This window comes from Benincasa hispida, chromosome 5 (genome assembly GCF_009727055.1).
Source record: "Benincasa hispida cultivar B227 chromosome 5, ASM972705v1, whole genome shotgun sequence".
NCBI lineage: Eukaryota > Viridiplantae > Streptophyta > Magnoliopsida > Cucurbitales > Cucurbitaceae > Benincasa > Benincasa hispida.
The window spans coordinates 36,529,101-36,541,095 of NC_052353.1; the positions used below are offsets into that span (position 1 = coordinate 36,529,101).

The 11,995-nt window shown below is 30.6% G+C and overlaps 1 protein-coding gene across 1 annotated transcript; it reads right to left on the reverse strand.

Moving 5' to 3' along the window:
• Positions 1 to 885: 885 nt before the first annotated feature.
• On the reverse strand, positions 886 to 2,811 carry LOC120078554 (LIM domain-containing protein WLIM1-like). The gene is made up of 5 exons (XM_039032832.1): positions 2,623 to 2,811; positions 2,007 to 2,103; positions 1,608 to 1,651; positions 1,391 to 1,474; positions 886 to 1,180 (listed from the first exon to the last, which is right to left on the reverse strand). Exons 1-5 carry the CDS (start codon positions 2,758 to 2,760, stop codon positions 941 to 943), a joined length of 603 nt encoding a protein of 200 aa, XP_038888760.1. The 5' UTR covers positions 2,761 to 2,811; the 3' UTR covers positions 886 to 940.
• Between the last annotated feature and the right edge of the window lie 9,184 nt (positions 2,812 to 11,995).

Here is an 11,995-nt window from a genome sequence, read left to right on the forward strand (position 1 = left end):
CACTTCAGTAGGTGTTGAACTTTTATAAAAAGGTGATCAATTTTTAAAAAGGTTTTGAATTTTAAGTTATACCGTTGAACAAAAATGTTAAATTAAGCTAAAAATTCATAACGTTGATTAAATAAGAAAACTTTATATTTGGACAATTCTCTAACTCCATGCAAAAACATACAAAGTGCGGCAAGGACCACCACCATGACACAAAAAATATTGAGGAGGAACTCTCAATACCAAAATCTAATAAATTATTTTATTACATGAATTGAATTAAAATGTAGGGAAAAATACAATTGTAAAAGATCCTTCCGGGGATTATATCTTATTCTTAATTTTGTGAACTTTTTTTTCATAAAAAAAATATTTTTCAAAAAGTTGTTTTTCATTTAAACACCAGTTATAAAAATTATTTAAAATAAAAGTACTAATGCGTAAGTTACATTTTTTTTCAAAAGTGTTTTATAGTATAATGTCAAAATTACTATAAAAGAATGATACTTTGTTTTTGTTACCAAAGGTCCAAAACCAAGTAAATTTAATATAGAAAACTCAAGTTGTTTTTATACACACAAAGTTGTTTCTGTTCATACAATTTGGTCTTGGGAAATTTGGTGGTTGATAATGAAATAGATTAAATGATGTAATTATAATTATTGAGTTTCATAAAAATTAAATATGGATACACAATATAGGTTTACCCAATAAGCTCTTGAAATAATAATAAATATTATAAAGTCTGTTGAAATGTTTGCAACTTAAAATAATTGTGAAAACATCAACAAACTGACTTCCACAGAGAATCCCCACTTAATTAAAGAAATGAGGAAAACAAACAACACAAATTTTGCAACAAAATCAACAAACATTGAACAACTTTTTTGTTTTTTTTAAGGAACACAACCAGCTGAAGAGATTAATATTTGAAATTATTTAAAAATAGAGACTATGATTCAGCTGCAATTTCCATTGGAGAGGTTAATGTCATTGCCACTGATGCATTATTGTTCTTTTGGCGCTCAGTTTCAAGTTGGCTGTAATTTCCCTTCTCCTTGAATAGTTGAATGTGATGATGTTTGCAATACAGTTTCCCCTCATGTGCTATGTAATTTGATGGACTTATTGTGCATCCTCCATGGCTACATTTGAAGCAGCTTTTGTGATACGCGGTCCCGTTCACCGTTACCTATATCCAACCATTCCAAAATCCAACCCCGAACCTTTGCTTAGAAATATATATATATCTTAACCAATTGAATTACATATTCAGAATATGACCGGTTTTAAGTTTTGGATAACATGTGGAGTGGAGATCAAGTGATCGAATAATAAAAAATGATTAATTAATCCTTTTATTTATTATTATTATTTTTTCCATATTTTGATTGGAAAGTACCTTTTCAATGGGATAAACAGTCTTGGTACAGCCTGAACATTTGTCTCTGGTGCCAGCGAACATGTTGGAGACTGACTTTGCATTCTGTTCCATAGTAAAATCCAATCCAAATTATTAGTAAATGGTTAACAAAAATAAAAAAAACAAGAAATATTTCACTTTCCGTTTAATAATTATTTGGTTATTATACTAAATATTGATAAAAAAGAAATATTACCTCGTTTTCGGTGGGCTTGTCTAGTTTCACTACTTTCGGAGTTCCTAAAGAGAAGAAAATATTCAATTTTAGAATTACCTGATCATTTTAAAATGGGTCTTTTTAAATATATAAAAAAAATATATACATTAAAAAAATTTGGGATTGGTCTATTTATAAGAATTTTCCTTTTAAAAAGTTGGAATATTTTTTTTAATGAATATATTATTTTAAAATTAGTTTTAAATAATATAATGTTCCAATTTTGCAAGTGTACTCCTTCCTAAAATTTAAGGGGTATAATTTTTGGAGTATGTGAGTGTTTGAAATAATTTTGAAAAATAAGAGGGGTATGATTTTGCAAAATGGGAAAATTTTAGGAGTGATTTGTAATTATCAAAAAGAGAAAAAAGAAATTGCCTTCAAAGCTCTTGTCAAGGCTGCCAGTTCTCTTGAAGAGTTGATCATAATGTGGCCTACAGTAGAGCACTCCTTCAAAGGAACAATAGTTGCTAAGCTGCAAAACCCCACCAAAAAAAAAAAATCTATTAATTAGTATTTTTTTAATTGAAATTACAAAAATAAACTGTTCAATTTACCTTAATGATCAATTTTGGTCTAATAGTTATTTAACAAAGTTTACAATAAAAGGTTACTGACCTTCAAATTTATCATGGTAAATAAAAAAAAAAAAAAAAAACAAGAAGTAATATTATAAAAAGAAATTTCAGTCTTGTATTTGTATAATAAAATGGTTATCAAACAATATATAAAGTGATTTTAAAAATGTATTGAGAATTTAGGTATTGAGAGTAATTTTGAAATAGTTCACTAATCATATTTAGAATCACTTAAAAAAACACGTTTAAATCAATTTGAAGATTAAGCTATAAATGAACTCGTTCTCATCAAACATGCATCTAATGTATGCTCATGATACTCACCTAAAAACCGCTTTCGAAACCAAACATAAAAAGGGAAAAACAAATAGAATTATTTTTTTGAAGTGAGGGATTAAATATGGCTATATTATTACCTTGAGAGTGCCCTTACAATGGTAGCATCGGAAGCAAGCCTTATGAAACACCCTATTATCAGCAGTCAGCTTATCTACAAGATAAACCGTTTTGTCACAAGCCATGCACTTTTGTGTGGTTCCTGCAAAGCTAGCCATCCTTTCCTTTTATAATAGGCCTCACTGGTTTGGTTCGCTGCACGCTCTAAAACCGACTGACCGACCGATCAAATGACAAGATAGGGAACGGGCCAGCCACTCTCTTGTTGTTCTTCTTTTTTGTGTTGTGTTTGTGTTTGTGTTTCAAGCTGTGATTAAATAATGAAAAAGATGAGGATAAAATAACAAGTTTGAGAAAAATGTGGGGTGTAAATTTTAATGTAAGTGGTGGAGATTAGTTTAAAGTAGCTGATTTAACGATAAGCCAATGGATATAATTAGCAAATTTAGCAACTAATTTGATTTTTGGCTTAAATTAGCTCAATAATAATTATAATCATTGCAACAAATTCCATAACAATCTCAATCTAGCTCGAATATTTTGACCACATTTAGTCGTTTAATTACTCTCTCACCATTTCTTTTGTTTTAATTTTTTGAACTTAATTACACATTGAAATTCATGGAATAACTTTTTTAAAAATGATTGTTTTATATACAAAATTAAGTTTTCTATTAGCACATCTAGAAAAATTAATGATTTAAACTATAGAGTACTTTTACCGAAATTTATAAAGTACTCTACTCACGTGCATTACACGTGTACTATGCATTTTTTTAAGTTCATATTATGCAGAGTTTTCTTTTTCTTTTTCTTTTTTTTTTCTTTTCTTTTTTAAATAAAGATTAATATTAATGTGAAACCTAAGTGATGACATGCAGAAATGCATGTCATTTTAGACCTTTTATTTAGAATTATGAGGGTTGTTAAACAGAATATGTGGCAATTATGTTAGGAATTCATGAGAAAACGAGCTTGCGGCGTTCAGCATTGAGAATCTCAGCTAACCCATTATTATGTGTTATTATGCGTTAAATTGTCTATTTTTGTAGCTAACGCAGGAAGTGGATGTAAACGCGGAAGCCGGACTACTACATAGACGACCGCATGTGGAGAATCTCTCCATTGCAAAGGCGAACACATTCGATCAACGCATGGGTGTTGCGGTAATCAGCCACATGCGTCCATTGCATGGGAGTTACGATCGTCAAGCAATTGCGGTCATCGTGTAGAAGTTGCGGTATTAAGCGAGTGCGGTCACTGCACGATTGCGGCTACACGATAACGTATAATAGAAGGATCAATGCAAGGTTGGTGGAATGAACGCATCAACGCAAATCTCAGGAAAATAAAAAAGACGATGTTGACATTTCACCTACCACGCCATTAGCAGTAGAGATTCAGAAAGGACTAACGTGCTGCGAAAGTCAGAATCAGAGCAGTCCATTAATGCTGTCGGCGATCCAAGCTTTATATAAAGAAGCCGATGAGCAGAATTTCAATTCATCCAACGATCTCGCTTGAGGTTCGCCTTAGAGCGGATCTAGGGTTATCCCTACGATCTAGACTAATGCGTGAGAAGAAAGCTTGAGAGTTCTTCATCTCCCTCATCCATTCCGAGTGACGACCGAAGCCTTCGACTGGACTTAGATCTCGAGAGAGTCAGCTCCACCGCCCTTCCATGGCACCACCGGCAGCCTTGACGTACATCCGTTGGAAGCAAGTCATTGCTTCTAGCTGGTCCTTTCATTTTCTCTTATTTTCTTATATTGTATTGTATTACATTTTGTGATTAAGGAATTAATACATTATGTGTTCAATGCATTTCTATGTTTCCTCCGATTCCATCTCCATCTTCTTCTCTTAGCATCCTTAACTTTCATTGCATCACTTAGTGAGATTGCTAGAGTATCGCATACTTAGTCATGTGGATTAGGGATATGAAGCATGTAGCAAACCATCGAAAAGTGTGCGTTGCGTGAGTGTATGAGTAAACCTTATTTGCTTAGTGTGAAGCTGTAGCTACACCTTTCTATAGGCGGATACAACGCTTGTCTATGAGTAAAGTCAACAACAACTAACTGTTCGGGAGGGTAAATGGTTGGTCGCATTAAGCAATGTAAGCTATTGTTCACTAATGATAGAAATAATCTTGCGTCAGCCAAGTTTATGTGGTTACCTTATCTTATGTATGCGGCCATCACACCTTTAGAGCTACTCGAGAGAGAGTCTAAAGAAAGAACCTAAGACTCGAGAGAGCTAGGTTAGAATCGATGCTCGAGAGGGCTAGATTAGGTTTGCATAAGCAAGAATGGAGACTTAGAGATAAGCTCCGTTTGCTATTACACAACGTATGCACCCTACGGATAGGATGTTGCATGCATCCAGAAGTAGGATACGGTGGTATGCGGCTAGTACGCTCATGCGGCGAGAGCACGTGAGTGGGTTATGGAGGTTTAGCATGAATAGGCTTCTCGACACTATTGCATATACATCGCCTGCGTCCTAGAATTAGGCTCAAGTGTGTGTAGCATGATCGCATAGCTTGCGTTGATTAAGGTTGCGATTGTGGTCACTCTTAAGGGTTACAATGAAGACATCTCCACATTTTATCTATTTTTCCATCCATTTGCTTCCTGTCATTAGTTTTCGTGTCTCTACCTCTCAGTCATATTCTCATTGCACTGTCTGTTAGTTAGGAGTAGGAGTAGTGTTAGCATAGAAACCCCTCACCATTCTTTTATTCAACCGCCGCATGCACATTACCGCATTCATCTAGCTACAAGTCCCTGAGTTCGACCTCGGATCACCCGAGAAACTTGCGTTCGCGTTATACTTGGCATGAGCGCAAGAAAACTTATGACAGGAACGCATGGTCATCACATACATTTGATAACGCATACTCATTCCAACGCATGATCACCGACGCATGATAATCAACGCATACATTAAGAACATGTATCACATATTGCGTCCACAGAACTTTAATTGTCGAGTAATTGACATCTAATTTCCCGTCATCACTAAGTTACAAAATTCTTCAAATTAAATTTGAGAATCAAACTCTCAATTTACAAAATTGTACTAAAATTATGAAAGGGATAACACATGAGTATTTTTTTTCTCTTTGAAATTAAATTAAATTCATTAATTTTTATGATTCAAATATATTACTGAAAAGAGAATTATGGTAAGTATATTTTAAATAATAAGAGAAAAAGGTTATTAGTCTTATCAATATTTGAATGAGATATAAATGATTATTGTTTTTGATTTACTTGTATAAGAGATATTTGGATTTCTTTTAAATCTCCTTAAGAGATTAAGAATAAATAATACTTATGTTTTGTATATAGTACATCTACGCATATTATACTTATGTTTTCCAAAATTCAAATGCTTGAAGTGAAAAATCAAACATGATATTAAGTCCTGTAGACTTGGTTAAAGATTTTGGAAAAGAAAATAATATTTTGCCAGAGGAGCAAAATTTACAATTGATATACTTTATTCTCTTGTAAATCAAAGAGAAATTTAGTAAATTTGGAAGGAATACATTGTAATAGATATCATCTAAGAGAGATTGATAACAAGAACAATATTTGATATTTATATACTATATCTATTGTCTCCTATGAGAAATGCATAAAAAAAGTTATCTGCTTTTTCTTCTAAATTGTATTACACACATATTCGTGTACTTGAAATATATACGTGAATGAACTTGAAGTTCATTGATCTAAATATATTTATTATTTGACATAATGAGTCATTTTGGGTCAATAGTGAAACTAATTATTGGAAATATACATTGATATCTACCAAAGAACTAAAAGATTCTTCTAGAGATTAATTATCGAACTCTCACTAGTTAAAATTGAAATTGAGTCTCTCTTGCTTTTGGAAAATATTCATGGTTATATATTTGGATTTATTAATCTACCAAGTGAACCCTTTAAATATCTTATGGTTTTTGTTGGCACATTGAGTTTGATCACATATAAGCTTATTATCATTTCAAAACCTTACACTTGTAAGGTTAGTTGCTCAAATAGTTAAGTATAATTTCATGTTTTTGAAATCAAAAGTTTTGTTTAGATAATGCTAGTGAGTTTGCATCTCAAATATTTGATAATTGATTGGGATAAATGTTGAACATCAAGTAGCTTATGTTAAAATAGTAAAGTTTCTAAATCTATATGAGATAATGTTATTGTATATGCTCTAAGCCAATGGCTTATAAGCTCATGGCCAGAAGCCAAATGTATTTCATGTGCAGTAGATGTTTAAATTGTTCCACAACAACAATTACGATGATTGGAGCAATTAAAATGAGTCCTCAAAAAAGGTTATAAATCTCTATTGAAATTGATTTCACATCAATTAATAAATACTTCAAACCCCAGACGGGTGAAGTATTTAGAACACAATTTTCTATTTGTCATTAATGAGACAAATTTTCCAACATTAGGGTGAGGAATTAAGAAGAAGTTGGAAAAAGAAATTGAATGAAATGTATAAGTTTTATCTCATTTTGATCATAATACAAATCACTTTGAACTAGAAGTTCAAAAGATAATTCATTTGTAAAATATTATAAATCAAATGCTAGATGTATTTATAGAGCATTTAGAGTTGCAAGAAAGTGACTAAATTATATATATTGGTTGCAAATACACGATCTAAAAGTAATATCTCAATGCAAAAAAGTTGTCACTACTAATGAGTATGCACCATTCCTGAAGTATGGTAGACAAATGGGTTCCAAAGATAAAGATCTTAAAAAAGGTAGTCAAAATAACTTAATTAAGAATATGAATATTTCAGAAGAAATCCTAAATATGAGTATTCATAAGAATCTTGAAGTAAATATGGATAATAAAGAGATCTCGATAAATTATATGTCATGATAGGAAAAAGATAAAACCATACTTGTATAAGTTGACAACAATTTTGCATACAATGTTGCTTACGATATTATCTATGAAAATGAGTATTAAATGTCAACATAGAAAGGATTGACTTATGTGGAAAGAAACAATCCAATAGAAATAAACTCATTTTTCAATTCGTGAGTACTAATAGTCCAAACATCAGAGAATATCAAAGATGTAGGAAACAAGTGAGTATTTATAAGAAAAACAAATAGAATGAGGTCACAGGATATGTCGAGACAGACTCCACAGTAATTCTTGCAATGGTCTAGTCTTAATTATGAGAAAACTCATTCTCTAATGGTGGACATACATCTTATGGAAAATTTAATATACATCTTATGGCCGCAGTCATATCACATTAATATGAATCTCAAAATAATGATATTTATTTATGAAAAATCCTCGAATGATTAAAGGTACCATAATCATATAATTCAAATATCAAAATTATATATATATTAGGGTTGATGTCCTAAATCTTGTGGGTTCTGTAGTTTGTAATTGTAATGTACAAAGATTTATTTATTTAATAAAATATGAGGAATTTTATTCGACATTTGGTAGCATTAACCCACAAAACCAATAAACTAACATCCGAGATTATTTTTCTATAGCTTACACATGTATGTAGATGTTGGGGTTGGTGCCCTAAATCTGGGCCATGTAGTTTATAATTGTATTGTACAAATATTTTATTTATTTAATAAAATATGAGATGTTTTATTTTACATTTAGTAGCATTAAACCCATAAACCAATAAACTAACATCCGAGGTTATCTTCTGTAGCTTAAACATATATGTGGAGACATACAGATAAATCATGTTTAAGTGATAATCTAAATGGTCTGTAGTAGATGAATAAAGCTGTATACTTTATCCTAGTGACACTACGAATATGACCCACTTTATAGATGTTACAATTGTTGTAAAGTGCTACAAATAATTTGATCTTGATCATTCATGTGGAGGCATGTTATAAAGGAGTTTGTATAAGACGAAATCACGAAATAACTAGTCTCATTATATAATGTCGTTCATATAGAGGTCTACATTTCACTAGAATGGCCATAAGTTACATGATCTGAATCTTGAGTGAGTTGTGAACTTCTGCCTATGAAAGTAGTCCTTTGATTTATATGGGTTAGAGTGGCCAGATCGCCAATTTAAGAAGCCTACCATTTTAGGAATTCGTCTAATCGGGGAGCTGGGAATACAGCTACACAAGATGGAATCACTCATTTCCTATTGTCAGGATAAGTAGATAAATTGATCCCTTAAAGGCTGATTCTGGGGTTTAAACAATATGGCCCTGCACCCTCTCCTGGCTCGAGAAGGGTGGTCATAGTTAGACTATGACTTATTGTTCATTAGAGGGATCAGTGGTACTTAAGGAATTAGATGTAACTATAGGGGCAAAATGGTAATTTGGCCTAGCTGTACTTATGAGCAATTTGTGAAGGGTTATCGCTCTATTGACTGGTTGTATCCAATGAACACAGAAATATATCTGTAGTGCGAAGAGTGCAGTTGTCGGTCTTTAATGGAGTGCCCGACAGTTAATGGATGTTGAATAATTAATTAAACTGGAGTTTAATTAATTATTCAAGTACCATTGAAGCTTCAAGCTATAGGTTCATGAGATCCCCTTTGTAGCTCAACAGGGATTAGATGAGAATCAATTTTGGATTAATTTGAATTGTTCAAATTAATGGAGAGAATTAATTATATGTGATATAATTAATTTAATTTAATTATAGATGATATAATTACTATAATGTATTTGATACATTATAAAGTTTATTTGAGAGGAAATAAATATTTGACTATGATTCAAATATTAATTATGAGAATTGGATTCATACAATTAAATTTAATATAAATGGTATTTATATTAAATATCGTTGTTGAGAGAATTAAATCTATAGATTATGTTGTATGTGATACAATATTAAATTATAGGTTATATGTTATATATATGATATAACATATAGTTATACACATACATAATGTTATATATGACATAACATATAGTTACATACATACGTACGTACGTACGTACATACATATTAATTAATTAAAATTAAAATTAATTTATTTAAATTTTGAATTTTGTTTAGGGAGGAATAACTTTCCCCCATATTTCTCTCTCAACTTACATAGTGTGAGTGGGCGTGGTTGGGATTGACATTTTTTTTCTTTTCGTTTGACAGAGAAAGCAGTGTGGTGACAGTACATAATAGTTTCTCAAAAAAATTCCCAATCTCTCTTCTCCTCTTCAATCTCCTTTCCCTCTAAAAAAAACCACAGAACCACAAACTTCTGTGATTCTCATTCTAAGGAATACGGAAAGCGCTCTAATTGGGGTGTCCAAATTAGAATTTCGAGTTCGTGCCATTTTAGTTTACGTTTTTTTTTTTTTTTTTTTTTTTTTATCGTGATTGTTCCAGATCAAAGAGATTCACGTGAAGAAAAAGATCTTCAAGGATTTTAGTGTACTCTCCTATTCCTATTCACTCTCTTTCTCTGATTTCATTTAGCATGCAGGTAATGTAAATTGTAAACTATAAGATTCTTTATATAGTTTTTTGCTTATTCTCGTAAATTCGGATTTGGGTGTCCGATCCCCACTTCTGCCAAGTCACGTAACCTTAATCGGTTTCTTTTAAGTAAGGACATACAAGGTGGTATCATGTTTAAGTTATAACCTAAAATGGTCTGTACAGATGACATAAGGTATGATTACTTTATCCCAACTTTATCCCAAAGTAATGCCTTATGAGAGCTTTTGAGATTTGAGAGTTATATCAAATAGTTGAGACTTTATTAAGGAATTGAAAAAAAATTATGAATAAAAAGATAATAAAGGTGTTAATAAATTGAATAATGTCAGCCCATCAAATTGATAGAGCTTATGAACCCATTCATTATACATTTTTAGTAATTTGTATTTTCAATTATTAAAGAAAAATTTTATGAAAAGTAAAAAGATATTATTATGTATATTTAAATTTATTTCATTAACAGACCAACAGATTATTTCCCTTGAAAATTATATTTCTAATTAATTTTAATGTTTCACTTTGTAAAAAGGTTTAAAAGAATTACATTTAAATATGGTTGCTTTGAACATTCCAACAAAGGGCATTTGGTCTAGTGGATATGATTCTCGCTTAGGGGCGAAAGGTCGACCGAGTTTCAATTCTCGGAATTGCTTCCCAATATTTTTCAATTTTCTTTTAATTCTTTATGTTAGAACAAATTGGTTCTACTCATAATTCTTTCTTTTTTAGCAATGATTTAAAAATTTTTCCCATCTTATTTTTCCTATTGAGTTTTTAATACTTTTTAATGCTTCTTTTCACCAACTTTTAAAAGTTGTCATTATTTTTCTCATTTTAGGTATAGTTTAGAATTATTATAACTTTTAAAATAATTATTAGCCATTTTACTTCTAAAAAAATCAAGTGTAATAAGAATGTAAATTATTGTAAAATAAATTTCAGTCCTGAACCTAAATGATTATTAAATTGTTGTACATAACTTTTTTTTTAAAAATAATATATGTGGTGAAGGGATTGAACTTCTAACTTCAAGGTTAATATTGCAAGCACTATGCCACTTGAGCCATACTCAATTTGGCGTGTGTGATTTTTTTTTTCTTTTAAAAAAGTACAAATTTGGTTTTTCTTTAAAATAGTTGCATTAAACTAATCCATTAAAAGAAATTAGGAGAATAGATTTGATTGTGTGAGAAAGATATTAGAACAAAATTGATCTCTGTTATTTGAAAAATAAACTTGAAGATTAGAATTTTGTTAAGAAGCGGCATTTGATCCTTTGAAAATCTATCAAGGTTAAATTACAAGTTTAATCATTGAACATTCATGCATGTTTGTATCTGAAAAGTCCTTAGACTTTCAATTCTGTGTCTAATAGGTTTATGAATTTTAAAAATGTCAAAGTTTCTAAACTTTCAAGTTTGTGTTTAATAGGTTTATGACATATACAATTAATTTTTTTTTTTTTTTAACTTGAATGAATCTTTTAAACATAAAGTTAAATATGTGCCTAATAAACATTGAACTTTCAAATTTATGTCAAATAGGTTCATACATTATAAAAAATTCGAATAGGCCAATAACATTATACAAAAAATTGTAAGTTTTAGAAAATTATTAGATATAAAATTTAAAGCCTTATTAGACATTTTTTGAAGTTAAAAAACTTATTAGATATAAAATTGGAAGTTTGAAGACTTATTAAACTTTTTTTATTTTTTTTTTAACTTTTAACTTTGTTATATGAGTAATATAAAAAGGGGAAACTATTTAGACATGTTGGGCATTTGGTCTAGTGGTATGCTTCTCGCTTTGGGTGCGAGAGGTCCCGATTTCAATTCTCGGAATGCCCCTTTAATTTATAATCTTTTATTAAAAACTCTTATTTCCTAGCCAG

What these genes read in the sequence shown, in the direction of transcription:
- LOC120078554 (XM_039032832.1), bottom strand. Translation starts at nt 2,760, where the DNA reads ATGGCTAGCTTTGCAGGAACCACACAAAAGTGCATGGCTTGTGACAAA. An exon ending in ATTGTAAGGGCACTCTCAAG is followed by an intron (nt 2,104 to 2,622) that starts GTAATAATATAG and finishes GGGGTTTTGCAG; the next exon opens with CTTAGCAACTATTGTTCCTT. An exon ending in CCTTGACAAGAGCTTTGAAG is followed by an intron (nt 1,652 to 2,006) that starts GCAATTTCTTTT and finishes TCTTCTCTTTAG; the next exon opens with GAACTCCGAAAGTAGTGAAA.